Source organism: Oryctolagus cuniculus, chromosome 7 (assembly GCF_964237555.1).
Source record: "Oryctolagus cuniculus chromosome 7, mOryCun1.1, whole genome shotgun sequence".
Lineage (NCBI taxonomy): Eukaryota > Metazoa > Chordata > Mammalia > Lagomorpha > Leporidae > Oryctolagus > Oryctolagus cuniculus.
This window is the reverse complement of record NC_091438.1, coordinates 75,804,463-75,824,349: the sequence shown is the minus strand read 5'-3', so window position 1 is coordinate 75,824,349 and position 19,887 is coordinate 75,804,463. Positions and strand designations below refer to the sequence as shown.

Genomic DNA, 19,887 nt, shown 5'->3' with positions numbered 1-19,887 from the left:
TGACGCCCACCACCCACATGGCCACTTTAGCAGAGAGCTTCAGAGCCAGCAGACACCCTTCCCAAGCAGGGTACCAGGCACCTAGGGTGGGACGTCACCTAGGAGGCCTCTCAGCCAGGCTGTGGTGGCGAGCTGAGTGGAGCCTAGCTCTGCCCACTGAGCCATCCTGTCGCGTCCTTGTCTCTTTGGGATGGCGCAGCTCAGGACAGAGCTGCTTTATGACTTTGAACCTTCGGGCAGGAAAAGCAGAAAGTGCAGTTCAAAGTAAATGTTTTCCTGCAGATGGGCTGAGTGAGTCAGAGGCCCATTTCATGGCAGGGTGACGCAACACGGCTCGCCCGCGTCTGACCTGGGCCTGCCGCCCAGCCTCGCTGCCCTGCCGCACCAGGTTGAGGTTGTTGAGAGGACGGCGTGAGTGAGTGGTCCGGGGAGGGCGGTGTGGAGCCTGGTGTGCAGTATGCACGCAGGCCGCCTTCGCCACTGTTATTTATTGGCATTGCACGCCTGCAGGAGGTGCACGCCTGCCTGAAGTGAAAAGGCATAGATAGATACGAATCGTGAGGCTGCTGTGCCTGGCCACTTGGGTTCTGTCCTAAGGCATCTCCTGAGGAGCGGGGAAAGGAGCCAGAGCAGCTGAGAAGAGCTGCAGTTCCTAGAACTTGTATTTCCTCCTCAGAGAAGAGCTCGCTGTCCTGGGGCCTGGCCCCTGGCCTGTGACTGCGCCTGGGGTCAGTGTGTGCAGTGGCCACACAGCACTTAAGCCCACCTCCAGCACAACGCTGTGGACATCATGGAGCTACTTGGGGGCACCCCAAAGCTTGGGGGGACAGAGCCTTGGGCAGTGCAGAGCTTGTGGCTCAGCAGAAGATGGTGATGAGGGGCATGCACCCAGAACTTCGCCTGCAGTCTGGGAGAACTTCCAGAAGCTCAGGCCGAAGAGCAGGGGGTCCTCCCCACCTTCCTGTCACTGCCCTGTCTTGTGCTCCACAGCGAGGCAGTTCAGCCCCAACAGGCAAGGTCTGGCTCAGGACTCCTGCAGACCCGTATCTGCCCCACTCCTCTGCTGGGCCCCTCACTCCAGGGTCTGCACAAGTGACAGCTCAAATCCCGGCTCCACAAAGTCTTCCCTGTTCACTGCCTGGCTGTACACCCTCCTCTGCTGCTCCGCAACCTGTTGCTCTTGTACTTGTGTTCTGGTTCCTGGTTCGGCCGTGCAGGACTGCCAGTGATGTCCCTCCCCAGCACTCCAAAACTTGGGACGGTGCCCAGTAGATGATGGTCTGAGAAAGCTTGAAACTGGTCAGCCTGTGCCTAGCAGGAGTCTTTTTTTTTTCTTTTTTAAAAAATATGATCTATTTTATTTATTTGATAGGCAAAGTTACAGAGAGAGAGAGAGGGAAATTCAGAGAGAGAGAGAGGTCTTCCATCTACTGGTTCACTCCCCAATTGGCCACAACAGCTGGAGCAGGGCTGATCTGAAGCCAGGAGGCAGGAGCTTCCTCAGGGTCTCCCATGTGGGTACAGGAGCCAAAGCACTTGGGCCATCTTCCACTGCCTTCTCAGGTGCATTAGGAGGGAGCTGGATTAGAAGTAGAGCATCTGGCACTTCAACTGGAGCCCATATGGGATGCCGGCATTGCAGGCAGCAGCTTTACCCACTATACCACAATGCTGGCCCCTGGAGTCCTTTTATTTAAAAAAAAAAAAAAAAGATTTATTTCATTTATTTGAAAGGCAGAGTTAGAGGGAGAGACAGAAATAGAGATTTTTCTTTTGCTGGTTCAATCCCCAAATGGCCACAACAGCTGAGGCTAGGCTAGGCTGAAGCTAGAAACCTGGAACTTTATCCAGGTCTCTCACTTGAGTGGCACGGATACAGGCCCAGGCACTTGGGCCATTACCTGTTGATTTCCCAGGTGCATTAGCAGAGAGCTGGATCAGAAGTGGAGCAGCCTGGACTAGAACCAGCAGTTTAATATGGGATCCTGGTGGCATGGGTGGAGACCTAAATCCCTGTGCCACAACTCCAGCCCATAACAGGAGTCTTTAATCTTTTTTTTTTTTTTTTTTTTTTGGAGTCTTTAATCTTAATCAAGAAAGGGAATGAGAATTGGCACCAAGGGTTGCAAGCCCACCATGGCAAAGTTGTGGATCTTTTGCATTTTTGTAACTTCAATTTCTTTCTTTAATTTTTTTTTATTTTTTTAAGGAATACAAATTTCCTAAGTACAATTTTAGGAATATAGTTATTTTTCCCATCATACCGCCCTCCCACCCAAACTCCTCTCCTTCTTCCTCTCCCCTTCCCAGTTCCACTCTCCATTAAGATTCATTTTCAATTAACTTTGTACACAGAAGACCAACTGTATACTGAGTAAAGATTTCAACAGTTTGCACACGTGCACACACACACACACAAACTGAAAATTAGTTTTATAGTTAACTCTCATAATACAACTCATTGAGGACAGAGGTCCTGCATGGGGAGTTAATGCACAGTGACTCCTGTTGTTATTTTAACAATTAACACTCTTATGTATGTCAGGGACCACCTGAGGCTCTTGACATGAGCTGCCTAGGCTATGGAAGCCTTTTGAATCCACAATCTCCATCAGCATTTAGATAAGGCCATAAGCAAAGTGGAAGTTCTCCCTTTAGAGAACAGTACATCCTTCTTTGATGGGCACTTCACTTTGATGGGTCTCACTCACAGCGATTCTTCACGTAGAACATTTTTTGCCACAGTATCTTGGCTTTCCATGCCTGAAATGCTCTCACGGGCTTTTCAGCCAGACCAGGAAGCCTTAAGGGCTGATTCTGAGGTCAGAGTGTTACTTAAAGTGATTGTCATTCTATGAGTCTACTGTGTGGACTGCTTCCCATGTTGGAACAGTCACTCTTTTTAAATTCTATCTATTATTATTACTAGACACTTTATCCTAATTATGTGATAACTTTAACACTTAATCCTATCTATATGTTCACTTTAACACTTAATATGATCACTTTAACAATTAAGATGGCATTTTTACCACCAACTTAATGGGATTTGGAATCCCATGACAAGTTTTTTTTTTTTAATTTAATTTATTTGAAAGAGTTACACAAAGAGAGGGGAGACGGGAGAGGGGAGGGGGTCTCCCATCTGCTGGTTCACTCTCCAGATGGCCGCAATGGCCAGAGCTGTGCCAATCCAAAGCCAGGAGCCAGGAGCTTCCTCTGAGTCCTCCATGTGGGTGCAAGGACTTAAGGACTTGGGCCATCTTCCACTGCTTTCCGAGGCCATAGCAGAGAGCTAGATCGGAAATGGAGCAGCTGGGTCTTGAACTGGCACCCATATGGGATGCCAGCACTGCAGGTGGCAGCTTTAAACACTACACCACAGCACCAGCCCCCCATAACAAGTTTTTAAAATGTACCCTTAGGAGTAAGTCCATAGGAATATATGCAGAACTATACAGCTTACAGTTACAAACTTGTAACTTCAATTTCAGGACACAGGGATATCCATTTGTTTTGTGAAACTAAAGAAACACACACCCTGAATTTTGTCTGGCAATAAGTTAAAGCTACCTCTTGATTGCTTGCTTAAAGAGTAGCCTTCAAGATGTTCTGACTCACTTTTGCAACCAACACAGAGAACATGCTTCCTAATCCTTATTAGAGGCTTTTTTCTACAGAATACACTCGCGTGGTAACCCCAAGTTTTGTCAGCTGGGGAAGATACACGTGTTCCGTGGAAGGAATTGTGATCTTGAAAAATTAGCCTAGTCCGTCTTCCAGCTGCTTGAAAGGATGCAGCTTCTACTCGGGACGAGTATTAATTGGCTAATGCTGAAACTGCAGAAATGTTCACTCCCCATCCTGCGCCTCCAGTGATCCTTCCCTCCTCCACCTCTTCATTCAGACATTAATTCTAGGTCTCTGTTGCACTCAGGGTTGAATCTCGTGGTAGAATGTTGCTGCATAGTAACTGCTGGAAGGCACATGTAATTTCCCTGTCACAGTGTTTTTGATGCCCTCTTCCAGTGAGCAAGAAACATTAAAGAAGAGATAAATGGTTGTGGGCCCCCAAATCTGTGGAGTCAGCACATGCATGAGAAAGTCCCCTTTTAACCTTTAATCATCCTAGCCAAGGAGCAAAATTGATTTTTATTGCTTATACGCAAGGGTGCTACATTGATTTTGAGGCAGTGAGCTTCTGGAAAAAGAAGTGCACATAAAAACTGTATGCCCCCCTCCCGAACCCTGCATATGACTCAGAAATAACCTCAATCTTGGTTCAGAGCTGGAGGCAGAGCCCGAATGCGAAGAGAGTGAGTGGCACATGGCGGAGCCGGCACTATGAAGCAGGCCTCCCTGCAGCCTGGGATGGCGGAGAGGCAGGCTCCACTCTCTCTGGCCCCCTGGGAGAGTGATTAAGGCCCATGGACAAAGGAACCCTGGTCCTCTCCATCCACACCCCCTCACACACTTGCAGAGCGGCTTCTGTGTTCCCAGTTGTAAATGATATCGTCGGTGAGGTCTGGCTGGTAACAACCGCCCTTTATGGCACCGTGTCCGTGTGCCTGGTGCTTTGCTAAATGCTTTATGGAGAGCGTGTTCTTTAATCCTCCCGCAGCCCTTTGCAGCAGATGCTACAGCTCACTTTATAGATGAGAAAATTGAGGTCTCAGTTTAAGTTGTTTACACAAGACCCACAGCTCGTCAGCTGCAGAACTGGGATTTGAACTCAGACAGTCTGGCTACAGAGCCTGTGCTTCCTGTGACCACGACGCTTTCAAATAGCAGTTGTCCTCCTGGAAATACAGTGTTCTGCCTCACTGACTCACCAGGGTGCCTACAAGATGCTTTTGATCTTGGTTTCCAGTCCGCGAAAGAACAATCCTGATTCCTCACTCGCCCACCCTACAGATGTGTTTTGAGTATTAATGAATGGTCTGTGGGGTCTCTGAGAACCTTAGATGATTGAAGATTCTTAGTTAAGTAAAATGAGCAAATGTGTTTCTACAACTCTACCCACGGCGCAAATCCACACACTGAAGCAGCTGGTTTGGGGTTTAAAAGCAAATTTCATGTCTAGTCTGGGTAAATCAGAAACCCAATAGTCTGTGTGCACTACCACAGAGGCAGTTTCACAGGGATTTAATCTGCCATGCGAGTGAAAAATCCCCTCTGAGCAAGCGTGGCGCCTGCTAGGCAGGATGGCCCCTGGCCTTCTTGAGACCAAACAGTCCTCTCCCGTCAGCCTGGGTGAGGAGAGACTCGGTAAGTTGGGTCAGTCCGTTCTGTGCCCTTAATCCCAGACTTGCTACTCTTGACCCCTTCTTCCTCTCGCTCTGACTAGGACCTGCGATGTGGGGGGTGAACCAGCCCAGTAGAACCCAAACTAGTCTCCTCGTGGCATTTCTGAAGGGTTAATTTGTATATCATGGGATGAAAAATTCAATGCTTTTCTAAGCCAAAATAAATGACAACCCAAGCAGGTAGTATTCCTGTGCATTTTGATGATTGTAAATTCTTTTTGATAGCTGAAGTGCAAATTACATTTTTAAAAAATATTTATTTATTTATTTGAAAGGCAGAGATAGAGAGATAGAGAGACAGAGAGAGAGGTCTTCCATCCTCTGGTCCATTCCTCAGATAGCCACAATAGCCAGGGCTGGGCCAGACCAAAGGCAGAAGCCAGGAGCTTCAGCTGGTGTCCAACCTGGGTAGCAGGGGCCCAAATACTTGGGCCATCCTCTGCTGCTTTACCCAGGCCATTAGCAGGGAGCCGGATAGGACATGGAACCCGCACCCATATGGAATGCCAGTGTCACAGGCAGCAGCTTTACCCACTATGCCACAACAACGGCATTTTAAAGATTTCAAGAGAAATAGGAGAAATAGATGGTCTTGAAATGATGTGATCCTAAGAGGAAGGTATTTTAGAAAAATATTCTCATGTTGTGGCTGACGCTGTGGTGTAGCAGGTAAAGCTGCTACCTGTAGTTCTGGCATCCCATATGGGCGCTGGTTTGAGTCCTTGGCTACTCTACTTTCAACCTAGCTCTCTGCAATGGCATGGGAAAGCAGTGGGAGATGGCGCAAATGCTTGGGCCCCTGCACCTGTGTGGGAGAACCAGAAGAAGCTCCTGGCTTCAGATCGGCTCAGCTCTGGCTGTTACAGCCATTTGGGGAGTGAACCAGCGGATGGAAGACCTCTTTCTCTGCCTCTGCCTCTCTATAACTCTGCCTTTCAAATAAATAAATCTTTTAAAAAAATTCTCATCTGAACATAAACACATATATATTTGTTCTCTCTGGCTTAATGTTATTTCTGGAAATTTATCCTTAAATTATTCCAAATCAGGAAACTAAGATATTAGTTGCAAATATTATAATATTTACAAACATTATAATAGCAAAATATTTGGAATTAATATGTCCCCCTCACCTCCCTGACAGATGTGTATTAGTTTAAAACATTATAGGCTGGCGCTGTGGCTCACTTGGCTAATCCTCCACCTGCAGTGCTGGCACCCTGGGTTCTAGTCCCAGTTGGGGCGCCGGGTACTAGTCCCGGTTACTCCTCTTCCAGTCCAGCTCTCTGCTGTGGCCCAGGAGGGCAGTGGAGAATGGCCCAAGTGCTTGGGCCCCTGTACCCGCATGGGAGACCAGGAGGAAGCACCTGGCTCCTGGCTTTGGATTGGTGCAGTGTCGGCCGTAGCAGACATTTGGGGGTTGAACCAACGGAAGGAAGACCTTTCTCTCTGTCTCTCTCTCTCTCTCACTGTCTATAACTCTCTCTGTCTCTCTCACTGACTAACTCTGCTGTCAAAAAATTTTAAAAAAATTATAGAAGTTATGTAGCAACATGACATTCCATACTGTATAAAGGAAAAAGATGTACAGTTGTGACGCTGCACCATTTACATTGTCCATTTCTCATTCCAGAATTTCTGTTCAGTTTGTTTTCTACTCAGCACCTTCCTTTTTCCTGCCGTCTGTGAGCGCCTTGCAGCCCCTGTCCTTCCCTTATCTCCTTAGCACCACACCATGCTTCCCCAGCCTGCTGCCCCGCTGGTTGTCAAGGCACAGATTCCCCTCTCCCTGTGCTGTTCATCTCCTTGGAGCGCCTGCCAGTCATTCCCACCTCATGGAGGGTTATTGTCTGTTGGACCCCACCATTCTCTGGCCTCAGAGATGCCCTGGTAATATCAGTGGTCCCGGGTAGTGCATTTCCTCACCACTTTCCTGGGATGGTTGGTTGATTTTGAGTTGGGTATGAATACGGAGTTTGTGCCCAGAGCTCAGTTCCCTCATAAGAGCCTGGTCATTGCTCTGATCCCTGAAGGGTTAAATCCCAGCGCCTAAAGCCTCACTCACCACATGCCTAGTGCACCTTTGGGTCCAGCTCTCACAAATCACCAGGGGCTGCTTTCTTTCTGGCACCCAAACTTCCTTTCCTGCCCTCAAACTCTGCTGTGCATTAAAGAATAATTTATGCCTTACTCATCATTTCCATATGTTTGAGGTGGGGCGTTCAAACCACCATGCTGATGAGACGTATTTATCTTTTCCATCTACTGTAACTATATGAAAATATATGTGACTAAAACCAGAGACTGGAAAGACTTGGAAAAGAAAATGATTTGTTATGGGTAGAGAGAGTGAGTTTATACCAACTGTCTTTCTCTATTTTGTGATTCCACTGTATTGTCTTTAAGATCATTATAAGAATCATCTTTTAAACTCTTTTGTTTCAGAATGCATATACCACAACTGCCATTAACGGAACAGATTTTTGTACGTCAGCAAGAGATGCACTCAAAATCTTGTCCAAGAATTCAAGTCATTTAACATCTGTTAACTGCTTTGGGAACTTCATAATTTTTCTAGGAAAGGTGAGATGTCTTGATTGAATAAATAAAGGGACCTGGGATTCAAACAATTTAAGCTGTGCAGTAATCAGTTTGAAAGGGAACTGATGTGTCTTGTGCACTTCCTCAATAGATGCTGTGCTTCGTAACTCATTTAGTCTTCAGTCCCACAAGCTAGCCCTAGTTTGCCGATGATGAAACTAAAGCTGACTTGCCTAGGATCCCACCATAGGTAGAGCCAGTTTGTTAATCCTAGTTTTATCCCCTTACCTCTGGTGAATTTTCTCTACTATTCAGATTCCCACTTTTCCACGTCTTAAGTGAAAATAGAATATCACAAAATGAGTTTTGTGGGTCTTTCTTTTAGGTCATAAAAATATATGGCAATAGAGGATGGCATTATGGTGCAGCAGATTATGCTGGTGGCTGCAAGTGTGAGCACTGGTTCAAATTCCAGCTGCTCCACTTCCAGTCCAGCTCCCTGCTAATGTGCCTGGGAAAGCAGTGGAAAATGGCCCAAGTGCTTGGGGCCCTACACCCATGTGGGAGACCCAGATGGAGTTCCTGGCTCCTGGCTTCAGCCTGGCCCAGCCCCTGCTGTTGTGGCCATGTTGGAAAACACTGTCTTTCTGTAAATCTGCCTTTGAAATGAATACATCATTTTAAATTGTATGGAAATAGTATTGAAACTTGATGAGACTTGTACATAAATGGGCATTAAGTCTAGAAATAAGAGAATTGATTAATGTCCTAAATGGAGCCAAAGTTACATTTCTGCTGTGATTTGAGTAAGTTTTTTCAAGGAATTGTATGGTCCTGTGAAGTAAGGGAGCATCTTGGAGCTTCAGCAACATCTCATGGGATAAAGGACACAGCCCTGAACTTGAAGTCTTTCACCACCATTCTGATTCACACTTTTCAAACTTCAGGTTTTTTTTTTTTTTTTTTTTTTATAAAAAAGATTTATTTATTTATTATTTGGAAGTCAGAGTTATAGAAAGAGGAGAGACAGAGAAAGAGAGAGGTCTTCCATCTTCTGGTTCATTCCTGTTGGCTGCAATGGCCAGTGCTGGGTCAGGCTGAAACCAGGAGCCAGGAACTTCTTCCAGGTCTCCCATGTGGGTGGCGGCGGTCCAAGCGCTTGAGCCATCCTCTGCTGTTTTTCCCCAGGCCATTAGCATGGGGCTAGATAAGAAGTGAAGCATCTGGGACACAGACTGGTACCCAGGTGGCAGCTTTACCTGCTACACTGCAACACCACCTCCAAACTTCAGATTTCTTACCTATAAAGTAAAGATACTATGTCCTAGCCAGGTTTAGGGAAGAGTAACTGAAACATTGATGGAAGTGGTACACCAGCCCCTCCCTGATTGTGCTTCGATTTAGAAGGTTCTTGATACCATGACCCAGTATCTGCATAATTCTCACAACCTAATTCTGTACATCTGTTTGCCTAACCCCACTTCCACCACCTGATGTCCCTTGAGATTCTTGGCCACACACACCATGACCTTCCCGCCATGTTCTCTTTATTCCAAGCTAAGCACTCATGCTTCTTTCAGCCATTCTACCACATCTGACATAAGTGCCCAACCTTTGGTAGTACCCAGAAGTGAACATAATTAACAGCCGGTGTCGAATATGGGCACGCTGCTTCTCATTCAGCATGTGGTGTTTCTATGGTATTTGGCATACATTTCTGGTACAGTACTGTAGTAGTCATGTTTGATTTCACATAGATTTAAGGTTCAGTTGGGCCCCAGAGGTGTTTCATGTGACAGTAGCCATCAAAGCACAAAATAATCATGCCTTTCAAAACAGCCAGAATAATGTTAAGTTGTAGTTGTATTTAAATAGGTAGTAGGTACAGGCAATTCATGTAGTGATTAAGATACTGGTGGGATGCCTGCATCCCATATCCGAGCACCTGAGTTCAAGTCCCAGCTCTAATTCCTGACTCTAGCTTCCTGTTACTGCAGACTGCGAGGCAGCAGTGATGACTCAAGTCATTGGGTTCCTGCCACCTGTGTGGCAGACCAGGATTGAGTTTCCAGCTCCCAGCTTTGGCTGCTCAGCCCCAGCTGTTATGGACATTTAGGGAGCGAACTAGCACAGGACAGCTCTCTAACTCTGTCCCTGCCTCTCAAATAAATAATAAATTAAAGTCTCAGTGGATAACATTGTTTAAGTAGCTTTGTAGGATTGCAGGTGACATTTTCTAGTAACAGCTTTCAAAAATTTTTGGAATGTCATTTTATCTTTACAATAGGCTTATCTTTTATTTAGTAATTCACTTTCTGGTATTTCCCTTAAGGAACATTTAATAGCCAATGAGCTTTTAATGACAATGCATTAACCAGTGAATCTTTGATTTCTTGAATGAAACAGAACTGAGACTTCCCTCTCTATCTTGTGGACATTTGGGGGCAGCGTGAACCTCAGGTGGGCTCCATTCCATCTCTTAGAAAATTAGGTACCTCATGGCCTGTACCCGTGGGGCTGGGGATGTAATAAACCCAGACAGCAGCAAAAACCTACAGTAGATCCTACTGTTTACCCACACCAGCCCTGGAAAGCCCCTCCACTTTAACCCCCATCACTTAATCATCTATATTAAACCCACTCAGTGGACAGTTGCAGTGTTAAATCCTGGCACTTATTAACAAAATTTTAAAGTAAAAACTGCTTCTTGTACTGTGAAGTGAAACATGGAATAGTTTTTGAGTTATTATTCCTTCAATGCAAATACAAAAACTAGGAATAGAATGAAAGGACAGGCACTCTCTCCGCCCACCCTCACAAAGTGGTGGTTCTTAGACGTGGATTTTCATTTCTCTTTTACTTCCTTCTGCCAACATTCCTGACAAGCATGCTTTAGGACAGGGCACACACTGTCTCAGTCCCCGCACACATAGGAGACCGTCGGAACTGACAAAATGTCTTTGTTAAGCTGTTTCCAACAAACGCTTGTTTTGGACAGGTACTGGTGGTGTGTTTCACTGTCTTCGGAGGGCTGATGGCCTTTAACTACAACCGTGTGCTCCAGGTGTGGGCAATCCCTCTCTTACTGGTAGCGTTTTTTGCCTACTTAGTAGCCCACAGTTTTTTATCTGTGTTTGACGCCGTGCTGGACGCACTTTTCCTCTGTTTTACTGTTGACCTGGAGACAAATGATGGATCATCAGAAAAGCCCTACTTCATGGACCAAGAGTTTTGGGTAAGTTACCATGGCATTTCCTTTGCAGTCTGCCCCACAATCAGTATGGAAGAATTGCAGAGGCGGTTCACACCCAGGTCTTTCAGAAGGCTCTGTGGGCTTCTACTGCCACACAGCCTCAATGTCCCGAGACAGGTGTAGGTGCAACTTCCCCAGTTATGAACAGATAGGTTCCTCAGTACGAGCAGTGCCTTTGACTTGGGGTGGGGGAAGGTGTTCTGGACACAGAAGCCCAAATCCCTTAGTCTTAATGGTTTGCTCTGGCCTCCTGGGTGGTCCAGAAGTCTCTAGAGCATCACTACATGCCCAATAGTGTCACAGGCAGTGTATTTTCGGGGGCGCACACATGCCAGGCTGCACCAGCGTCCAGGGATCTGCAGTGCTCCGGCCCAATTCACCACTGTGGGGAGAGCCCCACCCTCCGCAGAGTCCCCACATGCTTCTATCTGCAAATAGCAGGCAGCTGTTTCCAACAGTCGCGCCTGTGCGCCTTATCCTGTGTACACAGGGGCATTTTAACAGCACTTGGTTCTCGGTCACGTTGACATTTTAATTCTGTTGCCCTAAAATGTAGGTAGTAAAGCCCTTTGAGCTTGAAACAGAGCACTCTGCAGTTCGGCAGGCACTGAAGTTTAACAAGCACTTCTTTTGTTGAAATGCTCATCCTTCCGCCCGTCAAACACGGAAGCACCATGTTTACTTTGGCGTCTATTTTGACTTATTTGTATGTAGTCTGAAGAAGAGTGTTTGAGGGTGGGCCAATTCACACTTTTCCAGAGAAAAAGCCATTCAGAATTCTAACCCCCTCCCCACAACATACTTTAGGCCAAGAAGAGACTCCTACCTGAGGATTCAGTTCCCAGAACCCAGCAGGGCCAAATCAGTGGTTACCAGCAAGGCAGATTCCTCATGCTGGTCACACTCACTTTTGTTTTTCAGAATTTCGTACAAAAGACCAACAAACTGCACAGTGCAAGGGCAGAGGGAGACAAGAGCTCGCCAAGGAATGAAGGGGGAACAGAACTCCGGCCCATTGTGAGATAAGTGCCTGATGACGTGTCCCAAGAGCTGATCACAGATGGCCAGGCCTGGTGGACCCTGTTCTTTTATTGTCTTTTTTTTTTGTCATGCTTTGACTTTCTTACAATAGTAGAACCATAAAGTGTAGAGCCTTTTTTGGACCAACTGGGATAAACTCTTTCAAAACCTTGTTTATATGCACCAATTTAAAAAGTACATATGTAACAACTGATGTTTCTGAGGGCAAACAATAAACCTTTTTGGATTTTTTTTCAAGTAATTCTTAAAGCTTTTTTTTTTTTATTTATTTATTTAAAAGCAGATACAGAGTGAGGAGACACAGATCTTCCAACTACTGGTTCATTCCTCAAATGGCTACAATGGCTGGAGCTGAGCCAGGAGCTTCTTCTGGGTCTCATTCATGGGTACAGGGACCCAAGCACCTTGGCCATCTTCCACTGACTTCCCAGGTGCAATAGCAGGGAGCTAGATTGCAAGTGGAGCAGCCGGGACTAAAACCAGCCCCCATATGGGATGATGGTGTCACAGTTGGCAGCTTAACCCTCTACATCACAATACCGGTCCCTAAAGCCTTTGTTTTTAAAGAATCTGAACAGAAATCCCTAAACTATTACTTTCATACAGGGCAGAAATTCTCTCTACTCATCCAATCCTGGAAATATACTAAATATTTCAGCTTATTAAAGTATAATTTTTAGTTTGCATAAAGATAAAAACCAAAAGTTTACACTCAAACTGGAACCACTACAAGAACTGGGCACAAGGAGGACAAAGGCAGCAGTTCAGCCAGAGCAGACTTAGCTGGTTAAGCAGGGGACAGCATTATGGCACAGTGGCTTAAGGCAATGCCTGAGAGTGCCAGTCCAAGTCTTGGCTGCCCCACTTCCAACCCAACTTCCTGCTAATGTGCCTGGGAAAGCAGCAGCAAATGGCCTGAATGCTTGGGCCCCTGCCACCCACGCGGGAGACCTGATGGAGTCCCTGGCTCATGGCTTCAGCCTGGCTCAGCTCTGGCCACTGTATCCATTTGAGGAGTAAACCAGTGGATGGAAGTGCTCTCTGCTTTTCAAACAAATCTTTAGAAAGCTAGAGGCACCCTTAGCAAATAAGATATTCTGCACAAATGGATTCCAAACAGCCCCACGTGAAAACCCCCTGGAATGTTTTTGAAAATACTTACACCAAGACATCATTTCTAAAGACCGGGGGGGGGGGCACTTTTTAAAGCTTTAAGCAAGCAGGAGCATTTTCCACGCTGATTGGCAGCCTCATCTGTTGGATGGGCAGGTAGAATGATTTGCCAAACAGGAGGACCAGCCTGGCTTCTTAGGCAGGGCAGGTAGTGTGAAATAAGGCTCGCTTCTCAAATAGCTCTTCAAAGAGGACAGGAAGCAGCCCGACAGCTCAGGTCTACCTTCAATGCAGCTGAGTTTCTTTCAACAGCACCACTGAGTTAGCTGCGCAGCCCCAGGCTCCCTTTCTCAGAAGCAGTAAACCCGGTCATGTGGAGTGACGGGCAAGGACACCTGGCTTCTGTAGGTTCATCAAGCCATGCCTGCACTTTCATTGTCTGCCCTAGCAAAGCAGGCTCATCTTCACCCAAGTCCAGCACAGCCCATCCTATCAGAAGAATCACGAGGCTGAGACAGGGTCGGGTAGTTGCGAGTAAAAGTGACTGCATTTCTGTCACCACCTGACTCAGGGTTTAGGTTTTATATAAACCCTAGCATGTTACAAAAACAGTAATCCTATTCCTGATCCAGTGTTTCTTATTCAATACTGACCCTAGGATAGGAATTCAAAATCCCCCCTACCCACCCATATCCCTGAAGAGGATCTGAAGATTTTCCAAGTTGAATTTAAGATGAATCTGGGGCAGCCAAGTCACAGAGAAATAAAAGCAAGAGCCAGATAATGGCTTGGGTCCTGGCTGGCATTTACCGGGCAGGGCTTTCATTTATCTCCTCAGCTACCTCAAGCAGGGAGTGCAGTTTTGTGTGGATAAAATAAAATAATGCTAAAGTATCTTGAAACAATACCTGGGAAAGAATACTCTTAAAAAAAATTCTACCTGTGTGGAAGCTAGCCAGAAAATAACCAGTCGGTGGCTCATATGAATGTTCAAAAAAAATATTTATTTATAAAAAATACAATGGGATAAGTTTATGCTGAGAAATGCAGCAATAAATACAGCTGAAGAAAACAGAGCAACTCTACATTGATACATTGGCACAAACAGGAAGAGCATGCACCACCAAAGGCCCGGAAGGCGGCAGGCCACGTCTGTGCACGCTCCTTCAGCAACACGCTCTGAAAAGCTCTTGTCAGCTTGGGTAAGAGAATGAGTACACATATAATCACAGGTGCACACTGATCAGGACTTTATTTAAAAATTAGCAAACAATACTGTAGAAACATTGATATGTAAATTTCTAAAATGCTGCATATCTTAGATTTAGTTGGCAAAAACCACAATTAGCAAGAAGCATGAGTTTAGTCTTCCATGTAGAAACCAGATACACTGAACTGTAAAAAAAGAAAAAGAGTTCCTACTGTTTGAAAATACCGATTTAAGATTGTAAAAATGCATAGATCTTTAATAAAAGAATTGGCTGTACAAGAGTACTCCCCTTTCACAGTATTCCTTTTTACTTCATGTGCGAGTTACTGGTTATGCTGTAGGATTTAACTGTTACAGCACTAAAAGGCAACTATTGAGGGAAGAGGCAGAGAAAGGAAAAAGGAATGTATGTAAGGCAATTTCTTTTTTAGGTATAATAAGCATAATAGTGTTTTAGGAAGACGAGATAAAAATTACTCAAGGCTAGCTTGGTTCTCACTGAACAGGAGCGATGGACTGAATACCGGGCTCCTCTGGGTGTCTCTAGTAATCAATGCCCTGGTCACCATACTGGTAATCCCTGCGGTAGTCATCCTGGTACTCGCCATGATACTCATCTGGGTATTCTGCCTGGGAATCGCTATCACTGATTTCTGACCCGTTTGTCCCTGTCCCTTGGCTTCCATTGTGAATGGCAGGCTCAGTCGGGGCGGCACAGTATTTGGGATCATACACCTGCCGCCCAAGCCCGTACACACTCATTCCTTTCTGGGAAGCAACTTTGTTGGTTCCCATCTGTAGAGAGATCGTCGAGTTGTCCACTGGCTGTAATGTTAGCTTCTGATCGTAGATGTCTCTTCTGGTACCCGGTGCCAACATCCCTGCCTGGCATCAGAACATAATACCAAAGTTAAAACAGCAGCTTCAGACATATTCTTGTAACTCTTTTATAAATTATGAAACCCATTTTGAATGTGAATATAATACAGTAACCTCCAGTTGGCTCAGGAGTTGTAAAGCTAGTTTACCAAAATATCCAGACACTGAGTCATTTTTATGAAGCAATATTCACTGATTTCCAGATGGGTCAGATCTCCCTTTCAACCCTTGCTCTGCTGTCAGACTGTCTATGGCAGTCTGATAGGCAGAGTTAGACAGTGAGAGACAAAGAGAAAGGTCTTCCTTCTGTTGCAGCCGGCGTGCTACGCCGATCCGAAGCCAGGAGCCAGGTGCTTCCTCCTGGTCTCCCATGCAGGTACAGGGCCCAAGCACTTGGGCCATCCTCCACTGCCTTCCTGGGCTACAGCAGAGAGCTGGACTGGAAGAGGAGCAACCGGGACATAACTGGCACCCCCCAGGACTAGAACCGAAGTATCGGCACCACAGGTGGAGAATTAGCCTAGTGAGCCACGGTGCTGGCTGGTAACTGACTTTTAGTTTTAGGTTTCCCACATGAAAAATGGAGACAATACTACCTCCTTTGGATCTAGGAGAAGATAGCATATAAAGAATGTAAAAACAGGGGTAGGCATTGGGGTACAGGGGGTTAACCCACCATTTGGGATGCCTGCTTCTCAAATCACATTCCACATCATTCCACACCAGAGTGCTGGTTACAGTCCTTACAATCCAGCTTCCTGCTGATGCACCCTGGGAGGCAGCACATGATGGCTCAAGTGCATGGGCCCCTGCCAACCACTTGGGAGACCCAGACAGAATTTCTGGCTCCTGGCTGTCGTGAGCATTTGGGGAGTGAACTAGTGGATGGAAGGCATCTCTGCCCTTCAAATAGATGAGAATAACTTTTTTTAAAAAAGAACATAAAAAAGCACAATGCAGGCACACCTGAAAGCTACATCTGAAAGGCTATCATGACTATACACACTACCTAGATTACCCATCTCAAAAGCTTGGAATACTACATTCAGCAAGCACCACGCTGAGCTTCCTCACAAGGCTCCGAGACAGGGAAGAGCCGCGGCTGCAGAGAAGCTGGTCCATGAGCAAGGCTCAGCTCCTCGTTCTTCCTTCTCCACTCAGCCCTGGGACACACGTCCAGAGTTAAAGTGGTAGAAATGCAAACCGAGCGGCAGCTGTGGGAGACACTGCCACGTGTGGCAGGGTGCATTCCACAAGGCAAACGTGAAACCTCAACCCCCTGCCCCCATCCTGCTGGATGGAGACCTGTGTGCTCTCAAACGGCTATGGAAGCCTCCTGCTGCCAGCGTTCTGTCCGTATGTGACCAGGATACACTCCTGTCTTGAGTGTTATTACAGCATGGGCATGTTTACCACACTGCGTTTTCCATCTCCTGCTTAAGAACTTCTATTATTTTAGGAACTACTTAACTAGCATTTAACAGGAATTAGTTCCTATTAGTTACTATTAAACCAATTCCTATTAAATGCAAATTAATAGTTCTTTGCAGAATACCGGATTTTTTTTTTTTTTTTTTTACCATCTATTAACTTAAAAAGGGCTCCTTTTAGGAGCCAGCACTGTGGCATAGTGTGCTAAGGCTCCACCTGTGGCACCCCATATGGGCACCAGTTTGAGTCCCGGCTGCTCCTCTCATCCAGCTCCCTACTATGGCCTGGGAAAGCAGTAGAAGATGGCCCAAGTGCTTGGGCCCCTGCACCTATGTGGGAGACCTGGAAGAAGCTCCTGGCTCCTGGCTTCGGATCAGCCCAGCAGATAGAAGACCTCTTTGTCTCTCCCCCTCCCTCTCTCTCTAACTCTGCCTCTCAAATAAACACATAAAATCTTAAAAAGGTGTGTGTGTGTGTGGGGGGGGGCTCCTTTTAAACCAAGACTCCAAAAAAGCCAGCATTTAAATATGTAATCTTTGGATTTTGGAGCAAGAACACAACAAGCTATGTCTCTACTTTCTGGTTAGGTAGGAAAGCCAGCTGTTCCAACTGCTGACAAAAACCAGGAGCCACTGCAAACTTTTGTTCCTGGAGAAAAAGTTCTTTAAATCTTTTCTTTCTCTAGCAAAATCTCCATTCCTGAAGGTATAGACTGTAAATATATTATACAAAAAAATTCTATTTATATAAAGTTAATAGTAAGGTAAGTGCTACTTAAAATAGCTCTTTTATACTCTGGGCTGCAACTATTAAAAGGCATCACTTACCTGGCTGGCTCCTTTGTTGGTGCCCATCTGCAGACTAATTGTGGTCTGATCAAAAGGTTTGTCAGTTTGCATTTTGGGATCATAAAGATGCCTCCTGGTTCCATAGGCTGTCATTCCTGCCTGGCTGGCACACTTATTGGTTCCCATCTTTTAAGTTAAAAAAATAAAATTAGCACTAATCATCAGAAGTCAACAACATATATAATACAAACAAAACAAATGGAAGGAGTGCAACTGACAAGTTCCTAAGCTAAGGTTCAAGTCAACCAGGCACAGAACTTCTCTCTCTGCTTTTAAAGATTTGAGATTTCAAGTGCTAACTGTAAAATTTTCCAAAACTTTACTGCTTATAAAGCCTGATCGCTAATTCACATGAACACAGAAGCTATCGCAGTGGCAGGACTGTGAGCAACCTCCCTGCTGCTCTTCCCCTGCTCTCTCTCAGCTTAAGCAGGGGCACCTGCTCCAGTCATTAGTAGTGCAGAAGCAACCTCGGGCCAGGCAGTATGCCTTTCTCCTCCAGATCTGTTGCACATAAATGTAAAAGCAATGCCACAGATTTTCTCTGGAAGCTTAATAGGAACTTCTTACTTTCAAAATCACCATATTTTCATGGGGGAAAGAACCATATTTTACTCCCCCAAATCTCACATCATTGGACAGGCCAAAGTGAGAGGCAGAAAGAAGATTCTGAACCCAACTGAGGTCAGAGGAGCAATGATTAACTTTTCTGCACCAAGAGCGGCTTCAGGACCAACCAGTACAGTATTCACTGCTGGTCTCTTTTCCTTAAAAACGAGATTTGTTACAGAAAACCTTTACTACTGAAAGTAAAACCTCTTCACTGAAGATTTAGAAAATACACATGAACAAAAAGAAAAGAGAAGAGAGATCGTTGTAATGCCACCATCCAGACACTGAATGTGAGTCAACATCTTTAATGTTCCCCTCCTGTTCTCACCTTGTGTACGTATCAATAGCTACACAGACATATAAACAAACATGTATAGCCAAAAATATCCATGTGGATTGTTAAAAATCACACCCGCCACAGTATTGTGTGACTTGATTTTCTTTCTTTAATCTGTTTCAAACTCCAGGGTATCATTGTTACAAGTTCCTTCTAAGGGGTTATAATTTAACTAAATGACTACTGTTTGGATACAATTCTGTGCCATTGGAAAATAAGCCCACTTCACACAGGACTAGTCAAGCAAGGGCAAGGAATCAAGCAGGTATGACAGTGCAGCCCATGGCACTGAGGGCATTTAGCAGTGATGTTCTTGCTACACTCTCAAAGGGAACAATGTGAAAAGGAAAAAAAAATCTAAATTATTTCCTAAGAATTAAACTGACAAATTCTGGCAGGGTTTGCAAGCCACATCATGCTTTCTAGGGTAAATAAATGACTTTGGGATTAAGGTTCTGCAAAACTGCTTATATTGTCAGCAACATTTAGGAAGTCATAAAGTGAATTTTCTTAAAAGATACTGTGATTAGAAAAAAAAGTTCATTTCCTGGACAACCAACTTTCAAGTGAGGTTTCTTCCAAAATCCATCAGTCTCCTAGGCTTTAAATCATATAACCATTCCCAGAGTCAATGTGACAGTCCTTTAATGTTGTCTTTACTTGCAGAGACTTAACAGTTTGCATGGCAAGAATTAATGTGATTGAATATGGGACTGCGTAAGCCAACACCACGTCACTTACCTGCAAACCAATCACACTCTGGCCAGCTTTGAGTTTTCCTTCATCAAAACGTCTTGTTTGTTTTTCTGCATACTTTACTCCAATGTCAATGGTTGTATGGAACCCTTTTGTCTTAGCCTGGGTGGAAACATACACACTAACTGAAAAGGGACACTTAATAGACACACTGAGAAGAGCTGTACAGCAGGTACAACAAAGAAAGCATCTGGGCCGGTGCCGCGGCTCACTAGGCTAATCCTCCGCCTTGCGGCGCCGGCACACCGGGTTCTAGTCCCGGTCGGGGCGCCGGATTCTGTCCCGGCTGCCCCTCTTCCAGGCCAGCTGTCTGCTGTGGCCAGGGAGTGCAGTGGAGGATGGCCCAAGTGCTTGGGCCCTGCACCCCATGGGAGACCAGGAGAAGCACCTGGCTCCTGCCATCGGATCAGCGCGATGCGCCGGCCGCAGCGCGCCAGCCGCGGCAGCCATTGGAGGGTGAACCAACGGCAAAGGAAGACCTTTCTCTGTCTGTCTCTCTCACTGTCCACTCTGCCTGTCAAAAAAAAAAAAAAAAAAAAAAAAAGCATCTGTCTATAGAG

The 19,887-nt window shown here is 45.6% G+C and overlaps 2 protein-coding genes across 5 annotated transcripts in view; one reads left to right on the top strand and one right to left on the bottom strand.

Annotated features, from left to right (window-relative positions):
- SLC44A3 (solute carrier family 44 member 3) overlaps positions 1–12,382 on the top strand; it is an 80,249-nt gene extending 67,867 nt beyond the window's left edge. For all 4 annotated transcript variants that reach the window (XM_017346061.3, XM_008264857.4, XM_002715848.5 and 1 more), the window contains exons 13-15: positions 7,752–7,889; positions 10,846–11,082; positions 12,022–12,382. In XM_017346061.3, the coding sequence (XP_017201550.3) occupies positions 7,752–7,889; positions 10,846–11,082; positions 12,022–12,126 (480 nt within the window). In that variant the 3' untranslated portion in view covers positions 12,127–12,382. The remainder of the gene's footprint in view (positions 1–7,751; positions 7,890–10,845; positions 11,083–12,021) is intronic.
- A 1,857-nt stretch (positions 12,383–14,239) lies between these two features.
- CNN3 (calponin 3) overlaps positions 14,240–19,887 on the bottom strand; it is a 34,519-nt gene continuing 28,871 nt past the window's right edge. Inside the window, exons 5-7 of the mRNA XM_008264856.4 lie at positions 19,313–19,429; positions 17,602–17,748; positions 14,240–15,349 (exon numbers count right to left, since the gene is read on the bottom strand). Coding sequence (XP_008263078.2) covers positions 15,008–15,349; positions 17,602–17,748; positions 19,313–19,429 — 606 coding nt within the window. The 3' untranslated portion in view covers positions 14,240–15,007. The remainder of the gene's footprint in view (positions 15,350–17,601; positions 17,749–19,312; positions 19,430–19,887) is intronic.